Source organism: Trichechus manatus, unplaced genomic scaffold, assembly GCF_000243295.1.
Source record: "Trichechus manatus latirostris isolate Lorelei unplaced genomic scaffold, TriManLat1.0 scaffold00180, whole genome shotgun sequence".
Taxonomy (NCBI): domain Eukaryota; kingdom Metazoa; phylum Chordata; class Mammalia; order Sirenia; family Trichechidae; genus Trichechus; species Trichechus manatus.
Window position 1 is genome coordinate 1384500 of NW_004444116.1, and position 20915 is coordinate 1405414.

At 42.3% G+C, this 20915-nt stretch overlaps 1 protein-coding gene across 1 annotated transcript; it reads left to right on the forward strand.

Annotated features, from left to right (window-relative positions):
• Positions 1-2129: 2129 nt before the first annotated feature.
• Positions 2130-3371, forward strand: NKAPL (NFKB activating protein like). The gene is given in 6 exon segments (XM_004391252.3): positions 2130-2367; positions 2369-2435; positions 2438-2517; positions 2519-2795; positions 2798-3304; positions 3307-3371. Coding segments are annotated over 6 exon segments (1188 nt in total). The 5' UTR covers positions 2130-2175.
• The last annotated feature ends 17544 nt before the right edge of the window (positions 3372-20915 follow it).

Sequence of the window (20915 nt, forward strand, 5' to 3'; positions counted from 1 at the left end):
GTTGATTGTATATCCAAGTAAAATGAAATCCTTGACAACTTCAATCTTTTCTCCGTTTATCATGATGTTGCTTATTGGTCCAGTTGTGAGGATTTTGTTTACTTTATGTTGAGGTGTAATCCACACTGAAGGCTGTCGTCTTTGATCTTCAGTAAGTGCTTCAAGTCCTCTTCACTTTCAGTGAGCAAGGTTGTGTCATGTGCATAACGAAGGTTGTTAATGAGTCTTCCTCCAATCTTGATACCCTGTTCTTCTTCATACAGTCCAGCTTCTCAGATTATTTGTTCAGTATAGAGATTGACTAAGTATGATAAAGGATACAACACTGACACACACCTTTCCTGATTTTAAACCACGCAGTATCCCCTTGGTCTGTTCGAACAATTGCCTCTTGGTCTAGGTACAGGTTCTGCATGAACACAATCAAGTGTTCTGGAATAACCATTCTTCGAAATGTTATCTATAATTTGTTATGATCCACACAGTTGAATGCCTTTGTGTAGTCAGTAAAACACAGGTAAACAACTTTCTGGTAGTCTCTGCTTTCAGCCAAGATCCACCTGACATCAACAATGATATCCCTTGTTCCACGTCCTCATCTCAGTCTGGCTTGAATTTCTGGCAGTTCCCCGTCGATGTAATGCTGCAACCATTTTTTAATTATCTTCAACAAAATTTTACTTACATGTAATATTAATGATATTGTTGGATAATTTCTGCATTCCATTGGATCACCTTTCTTTGGAATGGGCATGCATATGATCTCTTCCAGTCGATTGGCCAGGTAGCTATCTTCCAAATTTCTTGGCATAGATGAGTGAGCACTTCCAGCATTGCATCTGTTTGTTGAAACAAAGTATTTGGCAATGCTTAGGTCCAATTAAGGAAACATTGGTAGTTCAGTGGCAGAATTCTCACCTTCTATGCTGGAGACTCGGGTTCAGCCACCACTCACCTGTCACTGAAGGCCTACCAAGTAGTTTATAACTCGAAATTTTTTTTTACATAAAGTATGAAATTTTTACCTACAGAGAATCTATAGTATTTACCTTATCTGTTTTGATACTTTCACTATACAAGGAGCTTCTCATCTATAATACTCATTCTTGTTTGCTAGTTCTTAAATCACCATAGTTTGTGGCATGGCACCGTGACAGTCCTTATTTCCTTCAATATTAAAATTCTAGTTAGGTCAAGTTATCTCATTTAGTCCTGTTAAATGTAATTTATCCATTTTATTGATTTAGAGTTCTAGCATTAGAAGAGTACCATTCCTAAGTTGTGACCTAGCTTTTCTGTGACTTTTCATGTCTATCAACTAACTAAGCAGGTTAACTTAACCAGAGAACACAATAAATGTACTGCCTATGCACATTGTAAGGGCAGGGAGAAATAGTCTTGCGTAAAATGTTAACCATTTCATAAAGAGATCTAAAGTGTGCAGAAAAGTGGTTTCAAACTTAACAAAGTTTCTGAGAAAATGCACCTGTATAGGGAAAAATCTAGACAATTAAGTTAGATACTTCCCTTTGTTTCCCGGATGAAAAGTTCGTGTATGTATGAATTAAAATCATAATTCTGGCCCTCAATGGGCTCAGAGAATGGCCTCAAACTTGGATTCCAAAAGAAGTTCTGGTTCCTGCTTCCTGCTTCCAATAGAGACAAGTAGGGTTAGAAAGTTACTAATAAACGTATTTCCGCCAAGTCCCTTTTTAAGTGGGGAAAAATATGAGAAGCGTGGGAACTTAATGCAAGAAGTGAAAATAAAGAGAGCAGGTAGAGTTAAGGGAAAGTAAGAATAGGAGGAGCCAAGGGTTAGAAACAATATAAAGGTTTTAACAGTGGAGAGACCCATCGGGACAACTTCCTTTTTTTAGGTCCCCACGGGGCTCAGGTTGGGGAACGTAAGGCCTGCAAACAGGCCCGCCGACGTCTCAATTCACCCGAGACGCGAAGCCTCCACCCAGCCTCAGCCAAAACAGCCTCCTCACGCTCCACGCGCTGTGTGTGTGTTGGGGGGGGGGGTCTGACCCTCGCCTGGCAACGGGCCGGAAGCGGAAGCCGGGCGCTGGACGGTTTTTAGTGCGGCTGCGTGGGTAAAAATGGTCTGCTCGCGTAGGTCTCAGTAGTAACAGTACCGCCTTGCTAATATGGTCACCTGTGAAATCGCGGTTGATGGCGCCCGTGCCCTGGTCCCGCTACCTTGCGGACTCCCCGGCCTTTCAGAGACGGAGACGAAGCTCGTCGGGGAGCCTGCCATCCGCGCAGGCCAGACACTCCCCTCCGGGCAGTCGCTCCCCCTCTTAGTCCCGCGGCCGTGAGAGCCTCAGATTTCCGTGGGGTGGGTCGGACGTTGGCGCTGCTTACACCCTTCCGCTCTGGGTCCCGAGAGCGACCCCCCGGGCTCCGCAACCACGCCTTCTCATCCTCCTCATCTATTATGGTGGATACCGCTACCATCATTATCACCACTATGCTGGTGACTGGCAGGGAGCTGAAGACTACGAGGAGGAGAAGGAGCCACTGGCAGAGGAGGCTGAAAGAGAGAGAGGGGATTGAGGAGTTGGGAGCACCTGAGGTATGGGGGCTATCTCCAAAATGTCCTGAGCCGCATTCTGATGAACACACTCCAGTTGAGGATGAAGCAAAGACTCAGAAGAGCAGCAGTTTAGATTCTAGCGGAGAAAAAGAAAAAGAAAGCCAGTCGTTCAAAAAACAAGAAGAAAAGAAAAAGCCATTCAAAAGAAAACATAGGAAGTATTCTGATAATAATGACAGCAGTTCAGACTTTGACACTCGAGCTTTGGTGATGATAAAAAGAGAGCTAGAAAGGCCAAGAAGAAGGAGAAGAAAAAGAAACACAGAGTCACAAAAAAAAAACCTAAGAAAAAGAAGACTAGAAAAGAATCCAGTGACTCAACCTGTAAGGATTCAGAAGGGGAGTTGCCAGAAGATATGTGGATTGAGCAGTCAAAGATTGCAGATACCATGGGATTAATAGGCTCAGAAGCACCTAGAATACACTCCTCTCAAGATGAGAAACCTTTGAACTATGGCCATGTTCCGCTGCCAGGTGAAGGTGCAGCTATGGCTGAGTATGTAAAAGCTGAACAGCGTATCCCACGAAGAGGTGAAATTGGGCTGACAAGTGAAGAGATCGCTTCATTTGAATGTTCAGTTTATGTCATGAGTGGTAGCAGGCATCACAGAATGGAGGCTGTACGACTGCGGAAAGAGAACCAAATCTACAGTGCTGATGAGAAGAGAGCACTTGCATCCGTTAACCAAGAAGAGAGACAAAAGAGAATAAGATTCTGGCCAGTTTCCGAGAGATTGTGTGCTGAAAGACAAAAGGGAAAGATGACAAATAAGGACTTTGGATTGTGTAGCAGAACTTTTAACAATAACAAATCTTTTATATGACCAAAATAGTATTAAAAGGCTTTATATTGCTACTGTACCTACTATATTAGTAAGCTCCTCAAGAAAAAGCTGCTTTTTGAGAAACTGCTCTTTGGCAATTTATTTTTTTGTTACTTTTAACTTAAAAAAGTAATATATGTACATAGTTTAAAAAATCCAAACTACAGGAGGAGATTCAGTAAAGAGTGAGTCACCCCAGTTAGTGATCTGTCTCCCCAGAGAAATCTTTATTTAATGTTTTCTATCTGTACATAAGTTCTGTGTATATAAGCATTTTTGTTGCAGGGTAAAGGTTGGAGCTAATAAACTGAAGTTTTTTCCCTGTTGCACTGACTTTTCTCTCTGAGGGCTTTCTTGCCTCATGGAGCCATTCATCTGCCCCCACAAAACAAACAAAACCCATTGCAGTCCCGTCAAGTCAATTCCAATTCATAGCGACCCAGTAGGATAGAGTAGAACTGCCACGTAGGGTTCCAAGGCTGTAATCTTTACAGAGCCATCTGCCGCATCTTTCTCCCACAGAGTGGTTGGTGGGTTCAAACCACCGGCCTTTCCTTTTCAGTTAGCAGCCAAGTGCTTAATCACTGCACCCCCGGGGCTCCTTAAGGACTCCAAAGAGTACAAAGGAGTTAATTGAGTGTATACTTCTGGTTGTAGTTAACAGACTCGGTGAAAAAATATGAGAAGTTTACTGGCTCATATGACCAAAAAGTCCAGCCGGAGGACAAGTTTCCTGCATAGTTTTAATAGGACTTTGGCTTCTTTCTCTACCTTCCTCTTCCATGGGTGGGCTTCCTCCTCAGACTAGTTTCCCTTATATAGCAAAATGCCTGCCAAAACTAGTGAGTTTGGATATTTATTTCCTGGTTCACCTCTAAAGAAAGAAAGATGGTTTCTATTTTAGCATTCCAAGCAAGCATCTTGAGATTCACCCTAATTGGAGTAGCTTAGGTCACATGCCAACCCTGAAAACAGGTGCATGTTGCCAGGGAAATAGAGTAGCCTACCGCTGGAGTAGTAGGTGTGGTCAACTTATGGGCTACATGGGGGAAGAGTGAATGCCTGAACGAAAATCATGGTAATGTTGGGAAAGGGGGCAGGCTCCAACAAATGTCTGCTACAGTTTTAAATTAGTTTTTCAAAAAACATAAAAGTACATGTGCTGAAAGCTGAAAATTTCTTGAAGAAAAGCTTGGTTTTGACTATTAGAAACAAAATCCTGATTGAAGAGGTCATAGGGTTTATCCATAAAAATAAATGTAAAAGAGAAAAGATGAAGATCCAGGCTGATGACTCTTCTGAAGAGTAGATTAGGGTCATCTGGGTTAGGAAGTGAAAGAGAAAATAAGGTGTAAAGGAAGAGGCATTTGGTAGATCCCATGGAAAAGGGACCAGATCAAGAGGGACTACATTCACAAGAGAGTTAGCATTGAGGCCAGAGAGTTTACTGACTAGCACTAGTGCTAGAGAAGGCCTTAGAGTGAGTGAGCTCCATTCATGGTATATGATGAGGCCTTTATTGAATCCAGTGACATCTGGTCTGAACCCTTAGACTTTAGTTCAACACTAACCAAACTATTTCATTTGGGTAACCCTTTCCAAAGGCTCAGGGTCCTGGTAAGCACTATAAAGCTGAAGGTGAGTGGATGAGGTTCTAGAACGTAGTAGGGCAGTGTGATGTGAAATGGCACCTTCCCCCCAGCATGTGTGCTCATTTGACACTGGACCACACTGGCTTGAGATTTTACCTGGAAGAGGTGTGGAGGACACTCTTGAAAGCTACACTATAACATACATGTATTTCCCTTTTTAGAAACAAACCATCCATAGTATACACATGGGTTTTTCCCCTTGATTTTTTTCACTTAACAATACCTCATTCTTTTTAATGGCTTTATACTATTCTATTGTATGGAAGGACTATGTTTGATGTTTAAAGTGTTTCTTATATTTTGCTATTACACAGTAGTATAGTGAATATCTTTGTGGATGTGTGAGAGTGTATCTGTGATGGTTAATTTTATGTGTCCACTTGACTAGGCTATGGTGCCTAGTTGTTTGGTAAAACACTACTTGCTGTTACTGTTACATATGATTAAATCAAGTAAAGCAGATTACCTTCCATAATGTGGGTGAGCCTCAATCAGTCGAAGGCCTTATGAGGAAAAAAAGGAGTTTGCCTAGGGTACGTTCTCTCTCCAGACTGTAAATAGACATTTTACCAGAATACTTTTTATTCTTCAATCTTCTCATCTTGACCTATGGATTTTGGGGCACAAGCCTGCAGGAGTCTCCAACTTGTTATCTGACCTATGAATTTGGGATTTTCAGCCCTCCTACAATTTCAGCCAATTCCATGAAGTAAATCAATCTCTGTATCTATGTATCTCACTATTCTACTTCTCTAGAGAACCCTGATTAAGACAGTATCTGTAGCAGATTCATATAGAAGTAGAATTATCAGGTCAAAAAGAATTCATTGGGTCATCTAGAAATGGCCACTTAGAAGTTGGAATTAATGGATCAAAATGAAAATATTTTGTAAATACGTATTAGGTGCTTTCTATGTGCTAGGAACCATGGCAGGTACCGGAGACAGACTAAGAAACAAGTTAGGCTTGATCTTTGCTATCATAGAACTTTACATTCTACTGGAGGAGATAGACCAAAAAAAGGTTAATAGACAAATAATTACAAATTGCAGCATGCTATGAAGAAAACCAGGGGCCAGAGACAGTAATGAGGGGATGTTTTTTGATAGGGTGGCCAGAGAAAGTCTAAGAATGTCACATTTAAGCTCTGTGTTTTTAAATTTTGATACTGCGACATTGCATTCCAAAGAAGATGCACCAATTTACACTCTCACCTACATCCTCACCAATATTGTGCTTTCAAACCTTTTGATCTTTACCAACCTAATAGAGGAAAATTGGCACTTCATTTTTGCTTTTATTTGCATTTCTTTAGGAGTAAGCTTTAGCATCTTTTCATATATTTATGAGTCTTGTAATTCTGTTTTCGCAAACTGCCTACATTGTAACTTTTGTCCATTCTCCTCTAGGGTCATCGTTCTTTTTCTTATAGACCATAAGAGCTCTTCAAGTAATAAATTAGTTCATTAACACATATCTTGCAGATATTTTTCCCTGTTGTTTTCCTTTTGTCTTGCTTTTCTGGAAGACACTTGTTAGGCCTATAAAAGGCTCCCTAATACTAGCCAAAGGAGCCCTGGTGACGCAGTGGTTAAGCACTTGGCTGCTAACTAAAAGGTTGACACTTCAAATCTACCACCTGCTCCGCAGGAGAAAGATATGACAGGCTGCTTCCATAAAGATTTACAGCCTTGTAAACCCTATGGTGCAGTTCTACACTGTCCTACAGGGTCGCTGTGAGTCAGAATTGACTCGATGGCAAATGTTTTAGTTTTGTTTTTTTTTAAATACTAGCCTAACAATAAATATCTTTGTCTTTCTCACTTGAAAAAAAGATGCAGCTGAGAAACTGTGGCTTTTAAATAAACCAAGGTAACACTGGTGGATGTCCTTTCCAAAAAGATAAGTGCACACAATGCAAAAAATACTACATGCAATACCTACAGCAGGGTTCTCGTGGTAGGTCTTTGTGCTGTGGTTATGTTTAACTTACTGTTTAATGTTATTGTTAGAGAAGGACTAGGCCAGTAAATCTGCCTTAAAAACAGGTTTTAAGAGTTAGAATTGGATTGCAAGTCACTTTTGACCTGGGGGCTAATTAAACAGGTTAGAACAAATCTTTCGTTTGAAATAATTTTTCCCAGATGTCCAGTGCCATCTTCATGATTGTTGGTATGTTTAAGTCCATTGTTGTGGCTATTGTGTAGCCTTCCACCTAGGGGGCTCATCTTCCAGCACTATGTCTGATAATATTCTGTTGTGATCCATAAAGCTTTTATTGGCTGATTTTCAGAAGTAGATTGCTAGGCCTTTCTTCCTAGTCTGTCTTAGTCTGGAAGCTCCACTGAAACCTGTCCACCATAGGTGACCATGTTGGTATTTGAAATACTGGTGTCTTAGGCTGGGTTCTCTAGAGAAGCAAAACCAATAAAGCATATAAATATATATATTTAGAGAGAAATTTATAACAAGGAAATGGCTCAAATGATTGTAGAGGCTGTAACATCCAAAGTCTGTCAGTCAGGAAAGAGGCTCCTGATTCACGTAGCCACAGGGGCTGACAAACCCAAGACCAGCAGGTCAGAGAGCAGGGCTCTTGCTCACAGGCTGTGAAGACTGACAAATCCCAAGATTGGCATGCAAGACCACAGGTAAGATGCTAGCTCAAGCCCCAAGAACCAGAGGTCAGACGAACAGTTGCAGAGTCCAGAACAACAACAAAAAAAAACCCCGAGCCCTGCCAGAACATTCACCCACACTTGATGCAGGCCACACACCCAAGGAAACTCCCCTTCAACTGATTGGCTACTCACAGCAAATCCCATCATGGGGGTGATCACATACCAAATCTCAACAGGGAAGTGACCACAACATCACATGACTGCCAAAACATTGAGAATCATGGCCCAGCCAAGTTGACACACAATCTTAACCATCACATACCCCAACTAGTTAAAGAGGTTTTAATACTTCCACCCCACCCCATGTCTCACACAGCTGCTCAGTAGGTTCCAGTCAGGGGATCTACGCTACAAAGCATGCCTTCAGCACTTGAAAATGGAAGTTGTCCACAGACTTAGCAGCTGTTTTTGTTATGGACTACAGCTAAGCTGTGAGCCTACTCTAGGAAGATGTTGGCAGCCCTGAAGGGAAGAAAGCAGAGTAGGCAATATCTACAGCCAGAAAGACAGGCGTTTAATAGGTACCAAGAGGGGTAAATCTTTCCCTTCTATTAGGATCACACTAAAGGCTTCCCCTTGGGTGGTAAGAACAGCGGCTACTTTAGGTATTTTTCTTGGCTGCGTGTACCATATGTGCTGCCCTGGGGAGGTCACTTGAGGGGTTATGAGTAAAGTCACCAGTTTTGCTGTATGCCAGAAAAGGAGATCCACTTCCATCCCTTGTGATATAGCTGTCATTCTTTTCCATGTAAAGCATGACTGTCGAGGTCCTACATGCGGTAGGATGGTGGGCTCCCACATTAGCCTAATTAGCTCCTCTGACTCCAGAAGGATGAAGTAACCAATCCAACCCAGTGGGGTAAACCATGACAAATGCCAATACATGGTTTTACTTCCCGGCACCAGGTCCTGAGGTATTCAAAGGACCATGCCGTTTTTTTCTTGTAACAATCTTGGTGGATACACTTCTGGAGCCAGTGACATCATCTGTATCATTGTTGGAGGGTCACTCCGGGCTATTAGTCTGGCACATGGGGCTAAAGCCCCAGTGGGAACCAAATTAATCAACTTTAAAGTGTCAGACAGCATCCCGTCAGGGAAGCCTTGCCTGAAAGGTTCATATTTGTTATTTTAGAACACTGTTTTTCCTTTCCACCAGGCCTGTGGCCTGGGGGTTGTAGGGCAGGTGGTAATGCCATTGTACCTCATTCTCAGCTGCCCACTTGCACACATCCTGACCTGTAAAGTGTGTACTCTAGTCACTATCAATCCTTCAGGGTATTCCATACATAACACTCTATTCTTGTAATCCTTTTATTGTAGTAGTCTGTCTTAGTTATCTAGTACTACTCTAACAGAAATACCACAAGTGGATGGCTTTAACAAACAGAAGTTTATTGTCTCACAGTCTACTAGGCTAGAAGTTCCAATTCAGGGCACCAGCTCCAGGGGAAGTGTTTCTGTCTCCGTCGGCTCTGGGTGAAGTTCCTTGTCATCAATCTTCCCTTGGTCTGAGAGCTTCTCCAAGCAGGAACCCCAGGTCCAAAGGACACACCCTGCTCCTGGCACTCCTTTCTTGGTGGTATGTGGTCCCCCTGTCTCTCTGCTCGCCTCCCTCTTTTATATCTCAAAAGAGATTGGCTTAAGACACAGTCTAATCTTGTAGATTGAGTCCTGCCTCATTAACGTAACTGCCACTAATCCCATCCCATTAACATCATAGAGATAGGATTTATAATACATAGGAAAATCACATCAGATGACAAAATGGCGGACAATTACACAATACTGGGTATCATGGCCTAGTCAAATTGAAACAATATTTTTGGGGGATACAATTCAATCCATGATACAGCCTGATTTGCTTGTTTATACAGGAATGCCTGTTTCAAGCCAGTAACAGTTTCCACACAAATGAGAGTGCATTTTGCTATTTTGCTGGGAGGTAGGAGCCAGTCCATCACTGGCTGTGTTCCCTTATGTGTCTTTCCAGGTTTGTGGGGCAGACACCTTGGGTGTTGGCATGAACACACAGGGCAATTTTGTACAGCAGCCACTAAATCACTATATTTCACTGCTATGCCTGCTTATTTAGCTGTTTTCTAACCAACACCGGCACTACGGTGTCCTCTTTTCCAGTGCTTCCCCTTTGGGATGCACCATTCTGACTTGTGCTATAGCATCTGTTTCTTGGTTTCCCAGCAGGGAAAGAGGTGAATGGGCTGCTACATGAAAGACAGGTTAGCAACTGAGGTTTGGAGGAGATTGCAGATGTTCTGCCACAAGGCTTTTCCTCCCAGGACTTTACCCATTATTGTCCACTGTTTCTTATGCCGTTGGCCTATCCACATAGTTAACCCACAAGCTACCGCCCAACTGTCTGTGCACAGGGTTAAGGGCCAGGGTTCGTGGGTGATGACCATCTACACAGCCCTTAATTCAGCTTATTAATTGTTTTACCCTGAACTACTTTTAAACCAAATGGTATCAGTGGAGACATGCACAGCCACGCCATCCACAGTAGTGGCATACCTCAGCTAGAGCCATCTGTGTACCAGACATCTGCTGGCAACGGGCCTTACCCTCTCTTAGAAGAAAGAGAGGTGGCTCCAGTGGTCTGCTAGCCTGTGCTGGGAGGTCATCATGATATGCCACTAGACCAAGCACAGCCTGTAACCCTTGGGACAATGGACTGGTGGAAAGGGCACTCTGCTGTTGCAGGTATGCATGCTATTTGGTCAGCATAGCTGTCTGAGCAATAGCTAATGATGGCTTGGAAAACAGGCCATTGACCCACCCATTTATGGACAAAGCTGTGTGAAGGGTTACAGCTCTCACCCCTGTTAATGGCTCTACCTGGTGGAGAGCATTATAGGCTGCTAACAATTGTTTCTCCATGGGACTGCATTGGTTTTCTACTCCTCTCTATAACTGGGACCAAAAACCTAGGGGCGACTTTAGTTTCATCCTGATCTTGCCACAAAGCCCAGCCAAAGCCATCCTCGGTGCTGCGTATGTCTAACTGGAAGGGTAATCCTTCCCATATTGTACTTAACTCTTTCACTTGTGCAAAAAACACCTTTGCCTTTTCAAAAGCTTGCTGCTGTTCATTACCCCAATCCCAAGAAGCACCCTTTTTTAAACCAGTCAATAGAGTGGTCTCAAGCACTGGGCCAAGTGGGGAAAAAATACTCTCCAATACCCCAAAAACCCACAAAGGCCTGTACTTCTTTTGGCATCCTAGGGGTAGGGTAAGCTTATATTTTATCAATTATGGCTTCAGGTAACACATGGGTCTTATCTTACCAGACAACTTCTAGGAATTTTACTGACATTCCCAGCCTCTGACCTTTTGGGGATTCATGATCACCTCCTCTCCCCTGTAGGTGAATGATTAGGGCATCCAGACACTCCTGTAACAGAGACATATCTTCAGCAGTTAACATGATGTCATCAATGTAATGAAACCAATGGACAGTAGTGAGAAAGGGGAAAAGAATCAGATCCCTAGCAACCATACCATAGCAAATGGTAGGACTATGTAGATATCTCTGGGGTAGCACATGGAACATCCATTGCTGTCCCTCCCAGGTAAAGGCAAACTGGTCCTGAGTGGACAGGGCTAGAGAAATGCTAAAGAATGCATTTGGCCAGGTCTAATACAGTATGACACATGCCCAGGTCTCTACCAAGAGTTTCCAACAAGGAAGTTATGTTTGGAACTGCAGCAAGTATAAGAGTAAACAAATAATTTCTTTTATAAGGATCAGCACAAAGCTGGTTCCTACGAGGCAGAGGTCAAAGATGTCCCACGTGCCTAACTTTTCCAAGCTGCTGTACCACTCCATCTCTGACATCAACTTCTCCCTCTCACCTCAATACTCTTCCTCCTGTCTTTGGGTTCCCTAATTCACTGTAATGTCTCACAGAACTCACAAACCATATAAAGGAAATGGCTCACATGGTTGTGGAGGCTGACAAGTCCCAAAGTCATGGGTAGACCTCTCCCTGGCCCTCAGTCTCTGACCAAAGGCACTCAGCTTTGTTGCTCCATGGGCCAGGAAGCCTACTGCGCTGCCTCCTGTGAGTCTCTGCTGTGGGTTTCTCCTACTTTGGTGGTGGTGGGGTCTCCTCTCTGCTCTGGAATTAGCTCTTTTTTAAGGTAAAACTGACCAATCCCTTGGCAGGCCACAATTATTTTATTTGCACAGCCCCACCCAATCACCTGGGTGGGAGTCACAAGACCATGGCTAGAAAGGCCACACACAAAAGTAATTAATCACACTGCAAGGAGGGACCTTGTTAAGTTCCCTATAGTCAATGGTCATACACCAGGACCCATCTGGTTCCTTCACAGGCCACACAAGGCTATTAAATCACTGTGGGCTTCCTGGAGGATACTTACTCTTTTCAATTTCAAAATGGTTTCACTGATTTCCTTATGTCCTCTGAGCAATTTATATTGCCTGACGTCTACCACTGTTTGTGGTGGGGGCAGGCTCACTGGTTCCCATGCTGCGTTATCCCTCAAGACCACTTTTATCACCCTTATCCGCAGTAGGAATTTTCTCATAGACATAGCCAAAGTGTTCCATGAGGACATCCATCCCCAGAGTGTAGTCCAGTATTAGGGAAATATAAACTTGATATGGTTTAGGGGGAGTATTCCTATCTGTAGGGTCAGGAGTACCTGATGTACATGGATAGACTTTCCATTGTACTCATCAATTGCCAAGGGGGGGTCTTTGAAATCATTCAGGTTTTCCAAAGATAAGGGTACATTCTGCCCCTGTATCAGCTAGAGCTAGCATCTGCCTCTTGTTTGTTCTTGACCAACGTATTGTGACCTCTACATGGGGCCTCTGGCCCCCCTGCAGGGACCTGACTGCAGGTGACTTTGGCCCCACCCCTAGTCTTTAGGGATTGACAAGGTCCACCCAGTGGCAAGGGGCACGTCCCCGCAGGGGGCAGTGAAACCCAGAGGGCAGTATTGTTGCTCCAACTTCAGATTCTTGCATTTGGTTATCTTTCTTTTCTACTGCCATCTTGGCAGCCACTAAGTCCACCCCCATCGGCTTTTGGGTTACTTTCAAGGGGGCTTTAGACAGTTATCTTACAGTGTTTTCAGCCTTTCTTTTCTTTCTACAGGTCACACCTCCTCTCTAGCCCTCCCAGTTTCACCCAAGTCAGCTATGGCTTGTCCCACCTGGTAGACCTCTGGCCCACTAAGGGACTAACTATAGCCTATAGTGTGCTGTACCGGGAGGACGGGGCCACCTGTAGGATTTTTGCTTTCAGTCCTGCAGTAAAGAGTTCCTTGTCTGGTCCCCGGAAGTGCTCGGCATAAATGGCATGGCGCATATCTACCTACCATATTAGTTGCTGTAACTCTTCTACGAAAGACAACTTCCCAATGATACCTGGAAGATTCCCCTCATTTGGCCACACTTTTCTACTGTAAAAGATGATCCAATCCATGAGGGCATATATGCCCTCTGTGTTCGAGCTGCATATAAACACTGCCGGAGGGTAGGATGGGTGGTTATACTGTTCATTTTTTCTGCCTTGGTTCTATTTAAAGAGACACCGTATCCCCTGATACCCCACAGACATAACAACCAAGCTGCAATGGTTTCTTTTCCTTTCTGTTGGAATTTCTCACACAATCAACTCAGTCAGCTGGGGTGTATTCTGAATTGTCATTGAACTGGTGGACGAGATTTCTTGCCTGTGGTCATCAGGTTCACAGGTAGCTTTCATTATATGGGTAATGAGTGGCCATGCCCAGAGGGGCCACTCTGCAAAGCCAGGTTCTCTACTATCACCTCCACATGAGTTGCTACCAGACTCGCTCCCTCAAGCATTCATTCCAGTCATCTTTCATCAACACTGTCCTAATCTTTGCCTTTGGCACTTTCTCCCCCACCCCATCTTTATGAACCTGCAGGCGAGCGTTTTTAGTTGTTCATCCTGTTCATGGACGTGGCTGCTCAATATGTTAGTCATGGCCACATATGACTGCTGTACATTCCTTTCCAACTATAACTCTTCCTGCAAAGCTCTTATCTGTGCTTCAGCAGCTAGCTGGGTGTCAATGGTCAGCAGAATGGCCTACAGAAATGGCCACCCTACAGCCTCTGCTGCTTTCCTAGCTTCCTTTCCACACTTATAAAGGCTCGTGTCTCCCCACAACTGGGCTATGCTGCTTGGTGTTTTCAGGGTGTATGCATACTCTTGTGGAGGTTCACATGCATCAAGCATACAGGCCAAACCATGGATGGTGCTGGCCAACACAGGATTTCCTCCACAGAGGCCTCACTCCCACTTGATATTTCCTCGATTTCCTGGCTGGCTCACCAATTGTCCCGGCATGGACTGGTAATGTGAAACTTGCCTCCAAAAATGGAGGATGCCAAGAGACTGAAGAAAGAAGTGGGCAGTTCCAGGGTGTCAGCAGAGGAATTTATTAGGAAGACTTATATATGAGGCAGGTCCTGTGTGGCAGCAGGAATAAGCAGATCTCTGTATCCCCCAGTGGGGACACAGAGGTTTTACAGTGGTGGTAAACAATAGTGGCTACATGCCAGGGATGCCTCTAGACTTACATAAGGCTGCCTCAGTAAGAATTACATAAGAATGACTTAGTAACCAGCAGTGAACTAGCAGAAAGCAAAACATGTTTCCCCTTCACCATCTATTCCTATTTTATCAGGAGTTTTCCTTTTAATCAGAAATAAATGTTGAGTTTTACTAAATGATTTTTTAGCATCTATGGAGATGATCATAAGATTTTTTTATTGGTCTATTAATATGATGATTTAAAGTAATAAATCTCTTAATATTAAACTATGTGTTTAATATTCATTTGTAGGGTTTTCTATTGTTTAGTACAATCACTGGCTACACAATTTTCTGTTTCAAAATATAGAGCAATAAATGAGATCTTGTTATACGAATAGAAGAGGAGAGAAGAGCAGAAAGCATCATTAAGCAAAGATGAGAACTGTTAAGTCTTATGCTATAGCATGGTAGCGTGACTTGCAATGCAACAAGGCTTCTACTGATACTATGGAAAAGGAAGGTTTTATTTTGATTGTACTATGAATGGACCTGATGGAAACATACAGGAGACCACTGTAGTTCACAAAAATGAGGATAATCCTGGAAAATGAAAAGCTCAAATTTGAAACTTGATTTGTATTATTAGCAATACCTGGCAAAATCTGACAAAAATGGTATTTTGATTTATACCCACCCTAAGGTCCCTAGGTGGTGCAAACAGTTTGTGCTCGACTGCCAACCTAAAGGTTAGTGGTTCAAATCCATCCATCCACTATTTGGGAGAAAGTCCTGCTGATCTGTTTCAGTGAAGACTATAGCCTAGAAAATCCTATGGGGCAGTTCTACTCTGTCACACGAGGTCGCTATGAGTCAAACAACAACAACAGCCCCTCTCAAAACGTACAGACTACTTAAACTAAAAATGCACAGCTCGAATTTTTTTTAAGTCTTCTTTGTTAAGCTATTTAAAGGGTTTTGATTTTCATAGGATATTCAGAGCAATGCTGCTAATCTCAGCTTCGATAATAGGAGTGACGGATTTAAGAAGCCAGACATGTAAAGAGTTTGAGAAAGGAGTAAATGAATTAGGACATATTTACTTGCTTTTTAAATTAAATTTTCTTTATGCATATCCTTCATAATTTTTGAAGAAAAACATATACGCCCTTCTTTATAGATAAGAACATAAAATCAGATATGAGTTTTCTCTCCAAGAAAGAAAATTAAGGTCTAATTAATAAAATATCTGTACTGACTGGATTTGTTAGTATAAGAGAAATTTTTAAGAAATTATATTTAACTTTTACTTAAAGTATTTTCAAGCTTCTGACACCCAAGGAGAAAATAACTCCTTGTGATAATGAAATTGATTGATTTTTCTTTTCTTCTATGATCATTTAAATGCTTGAAATACAGGATAAATTACATATGTCATAAAATAATGGTTAGTATGATAATTAATGATGTTTCAAAACTTGTATCTGTTGATTAATTAAAAATAAATTTTTAAGAACTTTTAAGAGTTTATTTTATTCAAGGCTATAAAAACATAGCTTGTGATAAGGTGCACAAGAGAGAATTTTTCTGTTCTGCATCCGACTTTGGCGAGTGGCGTCTGGGGTCTTAAAAGCTTGCAAGTGGCCGTCTAAGATGCATCAATTGGTCTCAAACCACTTGGAGCAAAGGAGAATGAAGAACACCAAAGACACAAGGAAAATATTAGCCCAAGAGACATAAGGGCCACATTAATCAGAGACTCCATTAGCCTCAGTCCAGAAGAACTGGATGGTGCCCGGCTACCACCAGTGACGGCCCCGACAGGGAACACAACAGAGAGTCCCTGACAGAGCGAGAGAAAAGTGTGGAGCAGAACTCAAATTCACATAAAAAGACCACACTTGATGGTCTGACTGAGACCAGAGGAACCCCCGAAGCCATGGCCCCCGGACGCTTTGTTAACCCAGAACTAAAACCATTCCTGAAGCCCACTCTTCAAAGATTATACTAGAATCTAAAACATAAAATAATACTCGTAAAGAGTCTGCTTCTTAGTTCAAGCAGGTACACGAGACCAAACAGGCGGCTCCTGTCCGGAGGCAGGATGAGAAGGCAGGAAGGGACAGGAGCTGGTTGGATGGACACGGGAAACTCAGGGTGGAAAGGGGGAGTGTGCTGTCACATTACAGGGATTGTAACTAGTGACACATAACAATACGTATATACAATTTTGTATAAGAAATTGACTTGAGCTGTAAACTTTCACCTAAAGCACAATTAAAAAAAAAAAAAAAAGAATACGCAAAGAAAATTAAAATACAAAGGAGAGAGAGAGGGAATTTTTCTCTCTCCCTTCTGCAGAATTTATTTTGGTAAAGTGATATCTGATGCTTTTTCTTTTCTCTGAAACCATATTCATTGCAAAGTATTGTTGATTATTCTCTCACATTAATAAACTTAATTTTTTTTTACCTTAAACTTGCAATCCAAATACATGCCTGTTGTTCAGTTTAATCTTCAAAACACTTTGACACTTATTTTTGCCATTCTTATGTGTTCGATGACTTTTTTAACTGGGGAGAAATAATAAAGTGTGTGTGTGTGTGTATGTTTAATGCGTGTGATCAAAGTGGAAATACTGGCTGTTTGTGATAACACTGAACTGAGCTGGCCTGTTTTTACACGAATAAAGTGAATTTCAGCTTCAAAATTAAAAAACCAAGCTCACACTGCACGCCCCTCCCAACCTCCGCAATCAGAGGACGCTCAGTGGGCGGGGCGGGGCCGGGCTTGGCCCTCTTTAGATTGGGCCAAAATAGGAAACCATCGAGGGGTGGTCCTCCTGGTTCCTAGAGCAGAGACGAAAGTGTGCCGGCGAGGGAGAGCTGGCACTTAGCCGAGAGCTAATACCGTATTTGAGAGCGTTTGGCTCCTTCTGCGGGTCCTTGGCCGGGTGAGTGGTCACTGGTCTCCGGCCTAAGGCGGAACTGCGGCCCAGGGGTCTTGGGAGCAGGTGGTTCCCGCCGGTGCAGGGAATCCTTCTCCAAGCGAGGCATTGCGAGCTGGGGGCGGAGCCCGGGCCGGGAGGTGTCTTATGGGGCACGTGAAAGGGGTGAAGCTGTGGATCTAGTTAGCAGAACACAATTTAGTATTGCTAATTTTCATCCATTGAACACAATTTTAACTAGGTATTCAAAGCAGGCCTCTCTGAAAAGGTAGTATTTGAGCAGCAACGAAGGCGGTGAAAACACCCATGTGGCTTTGGGGGTACGAGCTCTGAAAGCAGGGGGACAGCAGTTGCAAAGGCCCTAAAGCTGGAGCTTACTTCGCATATTCAGGATACAGCATAGATACCAGAGTGGCTGGGGCGGAGTGAGCAAGGGTAAAATTTGTAGGAGATGACAACGGAGAGATTTGGAGAGAGCGTTTAGAATAAATGTGCATGTATTGTGCAAGGAATTTGGCCTTTTCGTTGGAGTGAAGACTCATTGAAGGGTTTTGAGGAAAGATCTCTAGCTGGGAACTCATAATGAGAATAGATTATAGGGGAAGAAGAATAGAATCGGAAATTTTGGAGACTTGCAAGTAATTCAAATGGGAGACAAGGACGTCTTGGGTCAATATTATGGTAGAAGTAGTTAGAAGTCGTCAGATTATTGATCTGCTTTGAAGGTAGAGCCAACAGGGTTTGCATTGGATCAGATGTGGTGTGTGAGAATATGAGAGAAGGCAAAGATGAATCCCAGGTTTTTGGCCTGTGGATGGAAGATATTGGTGGAAAGATTGGGACCTTATGTAGGTTAACTCTGCATGTCTCAGTTTCCTTCTCGCTGCAATGAAGTTAGTAATAGTATCTTCTCCATAAGGTGTGTGAAGATAAAATGAATTAATATATGTAAAGCATATAGAACAGTTGTGCTGGCTTATGCTTTTTACTATTATTGAGACATGAAATATGAGTGGACATTAATGAGAAGAAAATTGGAAGATTCAAGAATGTTCCAGGCAGTAGTAGTAAGATGTGTAAGGACCCAGGAGCAAGAAAGTATTGCAAGTTTGAGGAACTGAAAGTGGTTCGTTAGATCATAAGAAAATTTTAAATCATATTATTTGGTTTAAACAGGATCCTAGGGGTAGTGGTGAGCCATTAAATGTAATACACATGGCATTAAATGTAATACACACGTATTTCTGCTTTAGAAAAATCATTCTCTGCAGTATGGAAAATAGACTGGTGTATCAGAAAGACCAATCACAGTAGTCTGTGTAGGAGAAGGTGGTGGAAAAGGAGATGAGAGATATTTAGGCAATAGAATCAATAGAACTTGATTGATCAATGCACAAAATATGAAAGGACAGGGGAAAGGTCAGTTTTCTGGCACAAATGACTGAGTAGATGGAGCTCTCCCCAAAAACAGTTTATCAAATTACTTATTATATGTTGTGTTTGCTATATTTAATCACACCATAGATATGAGCCACCACTAATTCATCGTCCTATGCTTTATACCAAACATTTATTTTCTGGTTAATAATCATATCATCACTTTTAGGTCCCTAGGTGGTGCAAATGATTTGCACCAGACTGCTAAACTGAAGATTGGTGTTTTGAACCCACCCGGCTGTACCAGGGAAGGAAAGGCCTAGTGATCTGCTTCTGTTAAATTACAGCCAAGAAAACCCTATGGAGCAGTTCTATTCTGTAACACATGGGGCCGCCATGAGTTGAAATCAACTCAATGGCAACTAACAACAACAATCATCACTTTCTTGGACTTTTTCACCTCCATTAAGAATAGTAGGATTTGACTTCTTAATTTTAAGTCCATTTTTTGACAAAGGAAAAAATTTATGAGCTGGGGAGTGTTACTATGTATACAAGCAATAATACATAGCAGCAGTATTCATTTGGAGCATAGCCAGGCACAACCACTAATTGAGTGGGTCTCTCCCCAACACACACACTGATGCACTCCGCACACTGATTCAAAGGCATGTGTCAGTAGTTGGCAGGATGTTAATTCACTGATCTTTAGAGTCACTCAAGAGTAGTCAAAACCAAGAATGCTAAATCCTCACCCACATAACCAAGGGCCTGGTCCAAGGGATGGTGGTATAGTACCATTCTCTGAGTTCATTTTTGACATGTTGAATTTGAGAGGTTTTTGTAGGATAGCCAGGTACCAGATAGTCAAAAGGAAATACAGATCTGGCACTCTTGAGAGATCTGGGCTGAAGAATAAGTAAATCATCAGCTTAAAGATGGTAATTGAAGTCACAAACATACTTATTCTCTATATTACTGGGCTCTTTCCACCACCCACACTTACAGAAATTGACCTCCTTGGCCTTCTGGACACTACTGTTTCTGTTCTCCTACCTCTCCTTCTCACTTCTTTTCCTTACATGTAGGTGTTTCCTAGGGTTTCAGCTCCACGTAGCCTTTTCCCAGCCGTAACTACTGCCCTGAATGTTCCAGGCTTTCCAATAGCTCTGTACTCAGATTATTCTCTCTGTTTGGAAAACCCTTTCCCCATTTCTTTGCCTGACTAACTTTCAGTTGTCTGTTAAGACTCAGAAGGACTCACCTCCAGGAATTGGGAATTAGGTGCTTTACTTTTGTGTCCTGCTAGCATTCTCTACCTACCTTCATCATGGCATTTTATACACTGAATTGCAGTTGCTTATTCACCTAATGTTTCTTGAGAAGCAAATTGGTACTAGAGGCCAGGAATTTGTCTTTCATCTCTGGCACATAGTAGACCAACAGTCTACTGTGTCAGGCATGTCTGCCACAGAGTAGACCATCAGTAAATGAGATAAGTTGTGAATATGTTCTTTCAGTTAATTCTAGTGATTGGATTTAATTAATATATAAGTAGTTATGTTTATTTTGTGTTTTTTTTTTACCTCAACTTTTTGAGAATTTTCTTATCTACAGAAAAGTTGAAAGAATAGTACAATTAATAACTATATACCCATGTCTCAGCAATTGTGAACTTCCTGCTGCATTTGTATGCACACACTCTCTACACGCACACTTTTTTTATGAAATATTTGAAAGTAAGTTTTTAGTATGCATCTCCTAAGAATAAGATTATTCTGTTAACCTCAGTTGCCATGAGACCCAAAGAACTGCATGGTGCCTGGCTACCATTACTGAACATTTTGATCAGAGATTCTATGGAAGAGTCCTGATCAGAAGGGGGAAAATGCAGAACAAAATTTCAAATTCTTATAGACTCTAGACTTTCTGGAGCCATAGGGGCTGGATGAACCCCTGAAACTATTGCCCTGAGATAATCTTTAAAACCTAAACTGAAAATATCCCCTGAGGGCTTCTTAAAACCAAACAATAATTTAGCGTAACTAATGAAAAATGTCTGCCTTGAGCATTATGCTGTTTTAAGAAATATATATGGGATCAAAGTGACAACAGCAACTCAAAAGATAAGATAGGAACCTTAGGGACAGTGAGTTTATGTTAATGGAGGAGGAACAACTCAGAAAAGGAGGGTGAGAATGGTTGCACAAGTTGAAGAATGTAATCAACATCACTGAATTGTACATGTAGAAACAGTTGAATTGGAGTATGTTTTGC